Genomic DNA, 15,870 nt, shown 5'->3' with positions numbered 1-15,870 from the left:
TGACTGAATAGCTGCGCTATTTGGCTAGTGCTTTTATTTCCGATCTCTATATATTATATAGCAACATTAATTAATTGTCACTGTGCACTGTGAGTCATGCTAACTTAACAGCTACTTAGCTTAGCTTTAGTACTAGTGCCCATTGCGATAGTCGCTCCACTTCTTGCCCAGCGCCTCGTCGCGCGCTTGTTGCCGCAGCACTTTGCCGCTGCCAGTTTTGGGCAGCTCGGGCAGAAAGAAGACGCCGCAGTGCAGCTGCTTGTGAGTGACCACCAGCCGCTTGGCCACATACTCCACAATATCCATTTCACTTAGTCGACTGCCCGGCACCTTAACAACAGCAGCAGCTGCGGGATCACCATCCACATCGTTCCATAAACCAAACACACACGCCTCTATGACATCTGGCAGCTCCGCTATAACCTGCTCCAGCTCGTAGGGACAGTATTGAGCGCCATGGAAGCGCAGCATGTCGCGCTTGCGTTCCACAATGTGCAAATAGTTTTCGTTATCAAAGTAGCCCATGTCGCCGGTATGAAACCAGCCTTGGTAATCCTGCATGCGCTTGGACTCGTTCGGATTGCCGTAGTAGCCATTCCATAGCTTGCCTGTGTGCACTAGAATTTCACCAGTTTCTCCATGTCCCAAACTGCGTCCCGCATCGTCGAGTAACTTTAGCTTAATGCCTGGCACTAGTTTGCCTACAGATGAGGGGCGCGCCACGCCCATATTAGCAGCAACGCCACCACATTCAGTAAGCGCATAGCCATAAGATATTTGTCCATTCAGCAGAAACTCCTGCAGCTTTAGCAGATTCACCACATAGCAGTTGCCGCCTCCAATGCTTATGAATCTGACGCTGGCCAAGCGCTGCTTACTGAGAGTGGGCGCCTTAACCAGTGAGGCCACCTGCTGTGGTGATAGCGTCAACAGCGTCACTTTATACTTCTCCACCAGCTGCAGCAAATACTCTGGAGTATAAGCGCGATCTGTGATGATTCTAGTGGAGCCATGACAGCAGCTGTAGAGCATGTTGAATAGACCAGGCGCCCAGTCAATGGTGCTGAATGAAAGCAGCGCATCTTGGCCAGTAACAAAGCTGCGAAGCAAACAAATTTCACTCAAGGCGTCCATGGACTGCATATGAGACTTACCCAAAATCAAACAGACAAGCAGCATTGGAGATGGTTACAGCCTTGGGCATGCCCGTAGTGCCTGAAGTGCTGAGAATGGCAACAGTTTGATCGCCGCCCAGCGTGAGACCCTCAGGACTATACTAAGAATTAATTAAATGGCAGTTTAAACTATTTGCAACACTTACACATAGTACAGCTCAGTTTTGGTGGGTGCTAGCAAATCCTCCACACGCGGCAGCTCCAGGCGATGATCTTTCAATGTATAAACTGGAGCCTTTAACATTTTGGCTATAGCACTCAAGCGTTCGTAGGCCAAACCATCGCAGAAAATCAAACGCGGGCGAGTGATGCAAAACAAATGCTTGAGAGTAACTTCATCATGCCATGGACTAACAGCATGAAAGGGCGTGCCATTGAGTAAACAACCCAGCACCACAGGCATTAGATACGTGGAATTGGTGGCTGCAATGCCCACCACATCGTCCTGGCGCAGCGACATCGACTTCAAGTGCTGCGCAATGCGTATGGCAAAGCTAATGGCCTCGCCATTGGTTAGCGCTGTGCCCTCCGTATCTGAAATCTGCATAAGAATTTAATATTTGCCAGTCTTTGCTTTGATTTCCTTACCTGGCTTAGACTTGTCGGATGATTGCGCATAAATGCAAACAATATTTTGCCTATAGAGCAATCCGCATCAAAGAAATGCGCCGGCCTTGGTCCACTCCAAACTTTTGTATATTTATCGAAATGCGTGGTAGCGCCCTCCATCTTGTTGTTGTTGTTGTTGTTGTTAGCCACTGATAAGAGATAAGAGCTGCGTTGGTTTTGGGCCTTCGGTCCAAGCGCTTTGCGAGTCGTTTAGCAACTGGCCTGGCCCCAAGTGCAAGGAACTTATCAGCAAACAGCAGTTCGCTCCCGCATATCTAGCTGGCAATCCAAAAGCTTCATAGATATGAAATGTTTGGTGATAAGCCCCCGCCGATTCGAAGAGAATTCATAGCCATACGTTTACTCGTTGTCAATCAACATCTAACACAAACAACATGAACTTAATTATAGCACTAGATAATAGCAAAGCAATGTATGCCGCTTAACAAACAAACACAGCTGCGCATTTATAAATATAAAATCTGCAAAAATAGTAGCAATTAAAGCCTTTTTTTTATGAATTTTCTGCATACTTAAAAGTTTTCTAGCACAATTAATTAAATATTTAAAATTAAATACGCGTATTTTATATGGCAGCTTTCCCCTTTGAATATGCTGTGCTGTAATGTTAGCAGAACAGCGCAATCGTATGCTCAAATTAACATTGGGACAAGTTGCTGTTAAACGCACTGTAAGCAAAGCTGATAATGTTATTTATAGCTAGCAGCTTTTGTCTTAGTTATTGCGCTTCACAGCGCTGCTGTTATGTTAAGAGTTGAAACTTGGCTTGGGTTGAAACTTGGCTATATATGCTACAACGTGAAGTCTGGCAACAACTTTTAACGTATTTTTCTCTAGCTGCTGTGGCTTGTGCATAATCTGGCAAGCTTGCCTAACGTATTTTTTGTAACGTACAATTGGCTGCTAATAAAAACTGCTGGGACACTAATATTAATAACTAAACAACTATTGTCGCTATAATAAAAATATAAAAAAAATAGTTTTGATTTGGTATCTGCAAGCAAAGACAGCACTAAATTATATCAATTATTTTATACTCATTTGCTTCAACTCAACTGCAATTCTATAAGCAGCTTAGCAGTTTTATTTTTGCCGCCCCACTCACATTAACATAATAAAGTGTTGGCAATCATTTAATTGGTTTAATTGGTATATATATTTTTTTTTTAAATTTATGAGCTATCAAATTGCACACGCCGTGCTCATAAATATTTAATTAAATTTAGCTTGGCACCTTCGGCCCTTAGGCTAGAGCATTCAACATGTTGGCCAGGCCAATATATAACCATTTGGCCCAATCAAAATGTGTGTTTTTGCAAAATTGTTGACTCAACCGGTTTAGAAGATGCAGCAACAGCAACAGCGACAGCAACTAGGGCCTAAATGCAGCTGCGGGCAGAGGCGGGGGCCGGATCCGGGGCCGCAGTTGTGCAAGTGGAATTTTCGGTGTGTGGATTTTACTGCTAGTTGTTTTAATCAAAAGCGTTCAATCGACGACGACGACGATAGTCAAACACGCTTGAGCCTTTGTGTTTGAATGTGTGTGTGTGTCGACGATTTGTTGCCTGTGGTAATCGATAAGCCTAGGGGGGCGTGGCGGGGGGCAGCGCGTGTCAGCAGCTGCAGTAAATGATGACCACTTGGCTACACATGGTTACGCCTGGGAGGGGGTCGCGAGTTCAACGCTGGGCGTGCACCACAGTAAATGCATGACAAAGTGGCCGGACGAATAGCCAGACAGCCGTACAGACGGACGGACGGACGGACAGACAGTCAGAGTCTGTGTCAGGCTGCCTGCTGGGCTTTGATTTCGAGTTATTGCTCGCATCGCGTCGTAGCTTGTTGCCTAGCCATGTTGTCGCTGCTCGAATGCACAAAGCCAAAGCCAAAACCAGATTCGGATGCAGTAACAGCAGCAACAGCAACAGCGGCAACAGCAGCGGCAGCATCATCGTTTAATAGCCTAGCATGTAATCCGAATCTCAGTCGGCAACCAAAAAAAAATTAAATTTGCACAGCGAACAAGTTTAAGTGATGGCAAAGTGGCAACCGGGGGGATGGAACTGAGGAGCAGTTGGTGGGAGTCGGGGGAATCGCCCGCAGCGATAGCCCAAGCGCCGTGTTTTTGTTGTCGTTGCGTGTTTTGCTAAACGACAGCAACACCAGCAACACTAGCGCAAGCTTCAGCTCCAGCTCCCACCCAAAGCCCAAAGCGTGGGCTATTTGGCCAGTGCATGCCAAAACTTGTTTGCAATGCAACAAAAGTAAAAACTAAAGGCTGCTGCTGCAAACAAAAACAACGAGAGCGACAGCGAGAGCAACTGCAACAGCAACAACAACAACTACTAAAATAACAACATACATTCAGTCAGCGGAGTGTGGAAGAAGCAGAAGAAAAATAGCAAACAAATTTACTGCCAATTTGCTGCTCATTTCGTTTAGAGAGAAGGTGACATGGCCATGGGAACATGCGTGGCAATCTCTATGTGCGGTTGCTGGGCGGGGCAACGTTACGTTGTTGTGGCAACACAGCCATGAAGTGTGCCAGAGTTTTGATACACTTTTTATAAAGAAAACGCAAAGGGTATAACAAAGTTGTGCAAATATAGAGACAGATACAAATGTAGTAGAGCATATAAAGTATATAGCTGAGTCGATATAGAATTGAACGTCTGTATGAGCTACAGTATCTCAGCAACTATAAAAGCTACAGCTATCAAATTTGTTATATAGCTGCTGCTATGCCAGAGCCAAATCGCTGCTAATTTATTTTTATATATATGCGCACTGCTCCCTAGCAAATCGTTAAAGACTAAAAGTCAAAGTGTATATGTAAGTTGTTTGCATGCAACTTTAATGCAGTCACTTGTGCTTGTGTGTGTGTGTGTGTATTGCACTTTGCGCGTATGTGTTTCGCATTTTTACACTTAATTGCTCCGCTTTGCTCCAAATTGAGCGCCACACTGCTGAAAGCGAGACGATGGAACGAGGGGTGGGGGGTTGCAAGTTTCAGGGCACGTGTACGCGAGCCAGCAGCAAAAAGCGCAACAGCAACAGCAGCAGCAACTGCAACTGCAACTTTTGTGTTGCCACGCACACACACACACACACATAGAGACACACACTTACACCCATTTGGGGCTTATAAATTTTTGAGCTCACAAAAACACCCTTCGTTAGTTTTTGGAGTTTTTCGGTTAGTTTTTCGATAACGTTTAAAATGCCAATAGAGCAGCAGCGCGCAAACCTGCAGCCCCGCCCACTTTTTGCACTGCCTGCCACAAAATGTTGAACAAACAAACTAACTATTTTTCGGCCCCGATAATCGCCGTCAATTTCCCAATGCCTTTGCTGCTGCTGCTGCTGCTGCATTTGGCCTTTTGCCGAATTGCGCAATTTGCGGCAACTTTTGTGAAACATAATTTTTGCCAATTTATTGCGTGCCCGTGCTCACACACACATTAACACATATGCATGTGTGACTGTGTGTATTTGGAACTGATGAGTACGCCCGCCCGCCTCTTTGTGTTATGGCCATTGAGGAAACGACTTGGGAGCAGCCCTGCCAGTCAAATTTATGCGCTAAAACTTCCGCTCGGCTCAGTCGAAAGTAGAGAAATGACATGCAATTTGATTTGGGCCTGAGCTCTAAAAAGAAACCAATGACTGGCAATGGGCACGGACTGTGGGTTATTCATTTAAATTATAAATGCATTCAGCATGTTTAATTTTTGAATAGTGTGTGGCCAGCAGCAAGGAATTGCACTCAATTCAACTTACACACACACACACACTCGCACACATTTTGAGCGCCACATTTATACAGGCAGCACATTCGATTCGCATTAATCTTCATTTGTTTCAGCATAGACTGAGCTCTGGCGCTGCTGCTGCTTTTACTTCAGCTTCAGCTTTGACTTGCTCTAGCGCCAGCTGCAAAAAGGACAAATACAAATCTAAAGCACAAATGTCTGCGGCATCGACGAAGAAAACGCAACGGAACAGAAAAGAAAAGCCATAGGTCATAAATTAGATTTTCCATTAAGCATATAAAAGCACCTTTTGGTTATCCTCAAATGCGTTTGCCGCACGCCCGCCCGCCCCCTGCTTGCAACTTCGTCTCCAATAAAAGGCTAAATCCAACTGTGCTGCAAAATCGAAAGCACCCAAAGCAACTATCGCATAAACGCAAAAAGATCCGACGAAGCACATTATTAGATGTAGAATCCGACACCACACACACTACCCTAAAAGACCCGGTAAGAAAAATGAAAGGATTCACATCAAACACGCATATTAAAAAATACAAAATGAAAGCCCCACGAGACACAGAGAAACGGCCGACACCAACGCAACACACAAACCACTAAATAGACATGCTAATTGACCACAAAACGATCAACTGAAAAAACATAATAATGAGCAGACACACAAACAACACAGATCAAAGCAAAAACAAAAGACAACACCGCAAAAAAGAAAAAACAAAAAAAGCCAGCGAGCCAGCAATAAGAAACGGTACAAGAGAGATGAAAACAATCCTAAATCAAAAAACACTACCCAAACCAAAGCCTCAAACCCACAAACAATAGAACAATACATATAAAGTCAAATCCAATAAAATACACCCAAAACCCCATAACCGTACCGCAATGCCCTGTCCTCCGTGCCCATCAGTCGCCCTGTCCGCACAGCTTATGCAGCTCCCAACTCCATAAGCATCTGCAATCCCCTACACCCAGAACCCCACAGCGGCTCAGTCAATACCTACTGCAAACTCACGAGTTAACGCCAAGATCAAAAACCCTCATACATAATACAACACAAATAACCCTCTTGAACGCACAGCACCACACGAAATCAACTTGGACCAAAACGAGTAACTAAGCTTATGATAATCAAACGACTCACTGCATCTACACAAGATAGTTCTTCACAAAACTCTATACGATCCAATCATTCCTGCACACTTAATGCAAAAGACAATCTAATACCTGTCCAATCACGCCCAAAAAAGTGAACTCCACAACCTAGCTTCAATCGCCACACTAATATACTTACACATACCACGCCACGAATAACATAAAAAACTCCAGCATTGCTAAAGAAGCCGCGCTAGATGGCGCTCAACAACGTAACACAACCAAGCAAGACCTCAAACCCCGAAAAAAATCACATCATTCTCAACTACATCAAAAATTTCACACTATTCACAAATCAAACCTGAGCCTACACAATCCTTTAATACCAGCATAAAGTCCCAATAAATCTCATAAGACAACTGGTCATTACAACACAACAACAACAAAGCGCACCAAAAAGCACACCACAACCAGCTACACACGATAGATCCACCCAGAGAGAGATCACTAATAAAACAATACCAACACTCCAACAAATCAACACTAACAAACAAACACACCAACTCTCACTCACTCCAAACAAGCTCGCCACCCCCATAAAACTTACATACAGTCAGCCATTACAAATTCAATAAGGCACTCTTAATAAACAAGGCACTCCCATCAAATGAATCGTCCAATACCGTCACGCAGCAACATGCCAAATTGAAATCATCCGATAAAAACTAGCATCAACGACGAGCCCCCAAACACCACACCAAACACTATAACACACACACATATCAAACCAATCCCCACACCCAATCATATCAACAAATAAACAAGACCTGAGCCTAAGCAACCAACTACGCAACCACGACACACCGGAACCCCCAACCAACAAAAACACCCGCACACTTGGGGCACACGGACCACACGAACATGACCGAATCGACCATCAAATCATCTCATGCATAAATCCAACTCAGAGCCACAAACACAAAACCAACGAAAAACACCTCGAACACACAACTCAAGCAACCTCAAGGTGCACAGGAACCAACAACGCACAGGGCCAAGCCAGAGCAACTAAACCAATCATCCTCTCGACCCTCACAAATCAAAACAACCCATTAGCAACTACGCTTAATTTATTGAGAAGGAAAATGGCCGCGCGCACACGTCATAGCCAACCAAAAACTACACCACACAACTAAACGACGCAGCAGCAGGAGCAGCCAGAGATATGCTGGTAATGGCAATGGCACAACTGTGCCTTGACATAAGCCAGCAGCCAATGCTGCTGCTCTTCACGCTGATGCTCGTTGCGGGCTGCTGCTGCTTGCTGCTTGTCCTTGCTGCAGGAAGTTGACCAACGGAAGTGCGAACGATAAACAGCAAGCAGTGGGGCAAGCGAACAAGCCAAACCCCCAATATATACTACAGCAGTAGCTGAATGAAGCTCTGAAGCTGTAGTCGGAATCGGAATCGCCGGCAGCAGCTGTGGGCAGCATTAAACGATCAAACGTTTAATGACACCCGGCCAGTCATTGATTTGCCAAACACATGCGAGCGAGCGAAGAGAAGAGAAGAGGAGTGGGGAGCAGTGCATGTTGACTCAACATGGCCGCTGGGAGCAGACTCAATAGACATTGGCTCCAGCTCTGTCAAAGGAAGGACATGGGCTTAAGCAGACGACAAGCGACAAGCGAGGGCTGCAACAAAATTTCTAGAAAAACTGAAGTTTAAATTGCTGCCACTAATTTCAACTATTTAAATTCAAATGTTGCTGCTGCTTTTGAAGAAAGTCGAAGCAGCTAACAAAGCAGTAAACAGTTGGCAGTCAAAGTCGTTTAATTGATGCTCCTATTTAACTGATTACTGACTTGAAGTAATAAAAATTATAAAAATAATGAAAATTAAAGCATCAGCAACTTTGCTTTGGCTCCTCGCGTTTGCAAAACTGTCGCTGTCGCTGTTGCTGGCATTGACGGCGGCTATGACCATCAATATGAGAGACCAAAACGAGGAGCGAGCAGCTGCTGCTGCTGGCCTGGACCACAGAGAGACAAACAACTGAAGCGGGGCCGCATTTAATGTCGCTCTGGCTGTCATCACCAAAATCGAAAAACAAAGCAAACGCTAGTAAAAAAAATACAGAGCAAACGAAACGCAGCAGTTTGTTGACTGGGGAGGGGGGGTGAGCAGTGCTTGGGTGCTTGGGTAGACCGAAAAAATATGCACAGCATCCTTGACGTTTGTTCGCTCGTTGACGCCCCAGCTGCCCCAACTGAATTGGCAATAGCTGTGCTGCTTTAGCTCCCAAGCACACTCCACCCTCCCCCACCCTCTCCCCCCTTCAGCAAGTTGTGTGTTCATGTCTAATGTCGAAATGGTTAGTTTCACTTTTTGCGTCAGAAATCGTAAAATTCGATATAAAATTTTACGAGCGTGTGCGTCGAGGTTGCGGAGGCGGCGACTCTGGCTCGTCTCGAGTGCGGCTGACGTTGATGGCGGCGTCGGCGTCGGCTGCTGCTGCTGCTCACAAATTTGTCCTGTGCCTTGTTGTATTTGGTCACGGGCGCAAATTTTTGGATGCTTAACTAGAAATGGCAGCTGAAGTGGCAGCCACAATACGCGACCGTTTTGTTTGTGGCAATAAATCATTTATGCAAGTTGCTGTCGCTGCTGCGATTGCTGTTTGCGTTTAAATAAAAAATTCAACTAAAATTTGTACAGCAAATTTGCGTAGCTTGTTAAAAATTTAAGCGAGAAAGAGAGAGAGAAAGAGACAGCAAGTAAATGCGTGTTGTTTGTCTTTGGCTGTGTGAACTTTGAATGCTTTGTCAACTGTGTGCGTGTCTACATGTGCGTACGTGTGTGTGTCTGTGTGTGTGTGTGTGTGTGAGCTGTAAAGCTGTAAAGCCTATAATATGCAATAATCTCAGATACACAGACAGACAAGCGGACGGACGAGCAGACAAACAGCACAATGAAGAGCGTGTGCCACACACACACACACACACACACATGCATACACACGTACTCGTTTTATAGTATGTATATTCATAAGCAATATATTTCATAAGCATCATTGTGCATATTGGATAAAAAATAAGCTTCAAAAATACAAAAATGCTTGGCAAATTGTTGCGCTCTCGCTTGCACTCATGCGCTCTCTCGCTCGCACTGTACTGCAAAAGCAATCAGACTGTCGAGCAGTGTTGCCAGATGTTGTGCCCCCCCATCCCTAATAAGCTAAATTCTGTTTAAAAAGTAGCTAAAATAAATAGCCAAACATATGGCATAATTTTTGATATTTTGCAAGCTTGACTTTTATTTGTTGAGCCGCACACCCCAAATGAGCTAAATTCGGTTTAAAATAAAGCTAGACAATATTTTATATCGCAACTTTCCAGCCAAACATATGGAATAGTTTTTGATATTTTGCTAGCTTGACTTTTATTTGATGCCACCCCAAATAATCTAAGTTCTGATTAAAAAGTAGCTAAAATAAGTTAACTACTAATTAAACTCTTAATTTTCCACTCTAACATATGGAATAATTTTTGATATTTTGCAAACTTGACTTTTATCTGTTGCCATTTGTTGACTCCAAATAAGCTAAATTCTGATTTAAAAAAAAAGCTAAATTAAGCTACTCAATACTTAATCTCGCAACTTTCTAGCTTAAGATATGGAATAACTTTTAATATGGCTCAAGCTTGACTTTTATTTGATGCCATTTGTTGAGCCACACACCCCAAATAAGCCAAATTCTGATTTTAAAAAAAGCTAAAATAAGTTAGCTACTAATTAATCTCTCAATTTTCCACTCAATATGGAATAATTTTTGATATTTTGCAAGCTTGACTTTTATTTAAATAAAATAAGCTAAATTCTGATTAAAAAATAGCTAAAATAAGCTAGCTATTAGTTAATCTAGCTAAGTTTCTAGCCAAGCTTAGCGTACTAATTCTTTTTATATGATTTTTGTTAATGTTCAAGCTTGACTTTTATTTAAATTCACAAATCGCTTGGTTAGAAAATACATGCACAATTATATGTAGATATATTTTATATAAATATTAAAAAAAAAGCAGTTACTATATTTGGCATATATTTATTATTATACAACTCTAACTTCTGCTCATTTGTCATTATAATTATTAGCATATGCTAGATTTGAGGCTTTCATAAGCTTAAACATATTTCAAATATTTGTTATGCAGCTTGAAAAAAGCTTATGCGGCAGCACTGGATGCGCACTGTAGACAAGTGTGGCTCTCTAGCAGGACTTGCCTTAGCCAAAAGCATTCGCATCCTTTTAAAATTCTAGCAAGAATTATGAGCCAAGTGTAGTGGGAACGAGTGTGCAAACGACTATACGGAATGTATTTGTAAGTCTATTGTAAGCGCACACACACACACACACACACATACACATGTACTTATTGAAAGTAATACGAGTGTGCATATATCTATATCGATGTATGTGTGTGTGTGTGTGATGGCAGCAGCAAAATATTTACAAAATTGTAATGGAATATCAACAGATCATAAAATCATGCACATTTTATTTGTCGTTGTCGTTGTCGTAAAAATGAAAAGAAGCCTCCACACACAGAAAATGGAAAGTCGTGCTAGAGTCGAGAGTATATATATAATATATATAAGTGTGTATACATATTGATAATAAAATGAAAAATACTTTATGGCCAATACAATGGCAACGAGCAGCAGCAGCAGCAGCAGCAGCAGCCAATATATCCAAGTACTCGCATTTACATTTATACAAATGCACATATGTGTGCATGTGTGTGTGTGTGTATGCATTGATAGAAAATTGTGGTATTTATTGAATGGCTTTGCATGCAGCTTATCGTTGCCTCTGCCCTGCGCTCTAAACGGATTGACTTTGACTTCAGCTCTCTCTCTCTCTCTCTCTGTTGTAAGCCAACTGCTTAAAATTTCATTTGAAAATTAGCCTAGTCACAGGCTAACGACAAATGACAAGCAGCAGCAGCAGCAGCAGAGCAATGAAAGCTAAAGCAGCCCACAACACTTAATGACAGCCAGTGAACTTGTTTGCTTCAAAAGTTCTCAGCTAATTTTTGATTTTAACGAGAATTTGTAAGCAGAGAGGCGCCAGCCCCAAGAGAGATTCGCAGTTGGAGTGGGCGCATCAGGTTGAGCGAACGACGCTCAAATAACTTGGGAGAGCTCAAAACTAACAAGAAAATGGCTGGCAAACACTTAAAACTTTTACGCTGAGCTGCAATAGAATATGTAGTGCACAGTGTGTCCAAAAACTAAATGTGCGTATACTTAATATGATAGAAAGCCCACAACTAAATGTGCAGCAATGCGTATACTTAATATGCAATGCAGTAAATTATTTAATTTTATGTTTATTTGCATGCACTTTGCACCACTGTGCACTAATCTCAGCTTGACTTGGGACGCCCAGCAGGACTCGCTGCCTGTCATTGACTTTGCTTTGCCCTCTTATCAATACGCTGCAATTTAAGCTACAAACAATAGAGTGAGATAGCGATAGAGAGAGAGAGTGAGAGCGACAGCAGTTGCAGTTGCCAAAGCTCTTGCTGAGCTGAACTATAAAATTAATGCTAATTATAGGCATCACTTGAGTTTGCAATCGCATTTAAATAGCCGCTCCCCGCTCCCCGCTCTCCACATTTGCACTTGATCCATTCAAGTGTTTAGTGTAATTGTCGCTCTCGCTCTGTTGCTATTTTTGGCTCGTTGTCAATTTCGTTTTTTTACTGTCAATTTTATGTGCCACACACTCTGGGCTACTGTCTAAGCTGTGCATAGAGTGAAACCGAAACTGAAATATAGACAAAACTCTATGACTATGACTGTCGCTTTGGCTGGCTGGCTGTATGGACGGCAGTAATAATAACCCGGCTAAAGCTGAAAGCCAAAGGCAGTTTGTGTAGGACTAAAGAAGCGATAAAAACAAGATAAAACGCTTAAATAGTGAGAGAGAGACCGAAAAATGTAACTACGGGGGCCACAACGCAACTGAAGTGAATAGTCTTGTTTTATGGTTTATTTAAAAGTACACTGCGTGCTGCTGCTGCCGACGCTGCTGCTGCTGCTGCTGTGGGTTTGTGGTAGAGCCAACAGAGCGATAAACAAGCCAAGCCAGGCCAGGCAGCCAGTCGGTTGGTTGGTTGGTCGCTCGGTCGGACGCTTGACAATTGAACACTACAACCTGCAATTTTAGCTGGGGCTACTACTCGCCGCTGCAAAAGCTAAAGCAAAACGATTACCAGCACGCCAGCCAGCGCCCCAGCCCCAACCCCAACCCCAACCCTTAAAGCCCAAAAATTCATTTGCCTGAAATTACAAATTACGGCACTTGCAGTTAGAGTGAGTGCCAAGGGTGAGCGCCCCCGAGTCTAAACCAAGGCTATGCCAGCAATGCCAGCAATCATAGAAATGAGGTAAAGTGTGTGCGAGCGCAGGGACGAGAGCGAGTAGGAGGTGGCAGCCAACTATTAACTCAACAAGCATAAAATGAAGCACACGCCAAGAAGTAAGCAGAGGAGGATGCCAGAGCCCAAGCGCTCCAGCTACGTTACGTGGGCGAGTCCGTAACATGGACTCACCAGCCAGGTGAGTTGGCAAATAAGCCCACAGCAGATATTGTCAACGTGTGTGTACTCACTGACTGAGTGGGTGGGTGGGGTGGTTGGGTGGGGTGTTCGCCTCTGATTATGTTGTTGGCGCTCTTCATATTTCAAAGCCCCGTCAACACTTTTCAGTTACACACACACAGCAACAAAAAATTCCAGCCGCAATTATGACAAAAATATGGCTGGCATAAATTTTTTTGCAACACACACACACAACAGTTAGAGCCCGAGCTATATTACGTATACGTAACGTAAGCTGCTGTTGAAGCTTGTTATGACATTTGTTTGCTGGCGTCGCATTAAAGTTAATGATGGCCCAGGAAGTTGGCTTAAAGTGCCAGTCACTCAAAGGCCAACACACACACAGAGACAGAGCAGTCAACATCACCCACTGTGCGAGGTTTGGTGGCTGGCAGCGGAAATTAGAAATTAAGTCGCGCGCTGTTTGAATATAAATTTAATTAATGTTACACAAATGCTTAAAAGCCCGCACACAATGCTGCTCCACATAGTTTGTTTGTCCTAAACCTGCGGCACAACAACAACAACAAGCAGAATAGGCAAACAGCCTACAAACAAACACCCACCGAACACCCCACCCCACCTTGAAACTCTGACAGGCAACAGCACGCGCCTTCCGCCTCCGTTTTCCGCTCTCGTGTTATGTGAACTTTTGGACGCTGTTTAATAGTTTTCAAACGCTTGTCTAACTGACGCCTTCCGTCACACAGCGAGGGCAGTTTTAACACAAAGCAGCTGATTATTAATATATGCTAAACATTGCTTCAGTATTAGTTAGTTGCATATTAAATTAATTGCAGTGCATTAACTTTGAGTAAAACTATTTTTTATAACTAACTTTAATTTTCACATAACAGAAGAAGCAGCATGAGCACTAAAAATGCCCGAAATGCTTTGTTGAGTAACAAATTAATAAAGTGTAGTAATAAAATAATTTATTTATTTATATAACTGTAGGCTTAAAGTTTAAACTTAAGCTACATGCGAAGGCGGCCTTAGCTGGGGTTAGGCTAGGGATGTGAGGGTGTTTTTCTTATAATTATTTTTATTCTTTTATTTTATTTAATTTGTGTTACTGCACTAAATAAAAACTAGAAATAAAACACTTTACTTTAAAGCGTAAATAGCTAGTAAAATATTATATTTATGCAAGTTCATTAACAACAGCAAAGATAAACTAAATTCTATTTTTATTTCTTTTTAGTTTTAACCACATGACGTAGCCAGCAAGCAATTTAGCTGAAAGGTAAGTTAATAAATGCTGCTTAATTTATTTAAATATTATTTGATATATTTATATAACTTTAGCAAAGAAATCACTTTTATATTTTGATATATTTGGTATAGTACAACTTTAATTTATTTTAACTTATATGAGAAATAACTTTTATATGTTTTGATATATATGGCATAGTACAACTTTAATTTGTTATAAACTTTTGCCAACATATAGAAAATTATAGCAGTCCATCCAATTTTAAAGTAGTTTAATTCAAATTCCATTTGAGAAGCACACAAAGCTATGCAAAGCTGCTCAGTTTTGATATTTCCAAGAAAAATGTCATAGCTTATAGGTAAAACTATAGATTGCTATAGCATTTTTATTGCTATAGCATAGCAACGATAACTGTATACAGTTTTGTAAAATTCTAAGAAGAAAGTTATTGGAAATTTTCAAACTGTTCGGCAGCTGGAGCAGTTAACAGCACACGCATTTGTAATTACAATCAAGTGACCCTCTCTGGTTAGGTCTGGTCATGCTCAGTGGCTCTTGGGGGCCACTCCAACTGGTCAGCAGCAGGAGCGGAGCTAACTAATAAAGGCAGGCGTGTGTATAGCCGTAGAAGTTGCGTCATGTGTGTGTGCGTTGCTTTTGCCGTTGGGGCGAGTTGCTCATAGAGCGAAAGCGAGTGCGTGTGCTCTGGAGTTGGTTCGACTGCTGCTGGTTGCACTTCATTAATTATTTGGCCAGCGGGTGGTTGCGCATCCTTTGTGGAGTCACTCGCTCAACTTTTTTTTTGCAGCAGCAGCAGTTCTCGTGTCATTTGACAAAAGCAAGTCGCTTAATTAGTTTCACTGTTTCAGTTTCAGTTTCAGCTGCATAGTTTGAACAGTTGAAGTTTATTATTAGCACAAACTTTGACATCGATAACAACACAAAGTCATTAGCATTTGCATTTCGATGCCACCGTAGAGCGCAGAGACTAACATGACAATGCTTTCAGCGCTGCTTTCGGTCAGCAGCAGCAGCAGCAGTACAAGCTAAATAACATTTTAGTCATTCAACGAATTCAGCCAGCGAGCTGTGATTTGCATCTTACAACGGACAGCGTGTGGCATCATCCGCGTTGAATTGGATTCGGGACTCGGCGCCCACAGCGCCCTTGTCATTAAATCATGCTAAATGTCAGTGACTGTTGCCTGCACGTCAGCGTGGCCGCCAATTGACACTACACTACGAAGCTACACTGCACTACACAGTTTAGAATGCTACGGGCTACGTTGTCGCAAATGCAAATAGCAGTGAGACAGGCAATG

The 15,870-nt window shown here is 42.7% G+C and overlaps 1 protein-coding gene and 1 long non-coding RNA gene across 2 annotated transcripts in view; one reads left to right on the top strand and one right to left on the bottom strand.

The window, feature by feature from the left end:
* The window catches only part of LOC108604023, a 31,852-nt gene that overhangs the window by 6,918 nt on the left and 9,064 nt on the right, over nt 1-15,870 (top strand). The window contains exon 2 of the long non-coding RNA XR_001915336.1: nt 14,537-14,578. This is a non-coding gene — a long non-coding RNA (uncharacterized LOC108604023). The remainder of the gene's footprint in view (nt 1-14,536; nt 14,579-15,870) is intronic.
* LOC108604020 (luciferin 4-monooxygenase) lies at nt 93-2,012 on the bottom strand. The gene is made up of 4 exons (XM_017993266.2): nt 1,764-2,012; nt 1,322-1,716; nt 1,155-1,271; nt 93-1,099 (listed from the first exon to the last, which is right to left on the bottom strand). The coding sequence occupies exons 1-4, from the start codon at nt 1,902-1,904 to the stop codon at nt 133-135; spliced, it is 1,620 nt and encodes a 539-aa protein (XP_017848755.1). The 5' UTR covers nt 1,905-2,012; the 3' UTR covers nt 93-132.

Source organism: Drosophila busckii, chromosome 3R (genome assembly GCF_011750605.1).
Source record: "Drosophila busckii strain San Diego stock center, stock number 13000-0081.31 chromosome 3R, ASM1175060v1, whole genome shotgun sequence".
NCBI classification, from domain to species: Eukaryota; Metazoa; Arthropoda; class Insecta; order Diptera; family Drosophilidae; genus Drosophila; species Drosophila busckii.
This window is presented reverse-complemented; position numbering and strand designations above follow the sequence as displayed.

Excerpts from the sequence above, each read along its gene's own strand:
- LOC108604020 (XM_017993266.2), bottom strand. The coding sequence starts at position 1,904 with ATGGAGGGCGCTACCACGCATTTCGATAAATATACAAAAGTTTGGAGT. Across the intron at positions 1,717-1,763 it reads ATCCGACAAGTCTAAGCCAG|ATTTCAGATACGGAGGGCAC; the intron begins GTAAGGAAATCA and ends ATTCTTATGCAG. Across the intron at positions 1,100-1,154 it reads GCTTGTCTGTTTGATTTTGG|CTTTGTTACTGGCCAAGATG; the intron begins GTAAGTCTCATA and ends TTTGCTTCGCAG.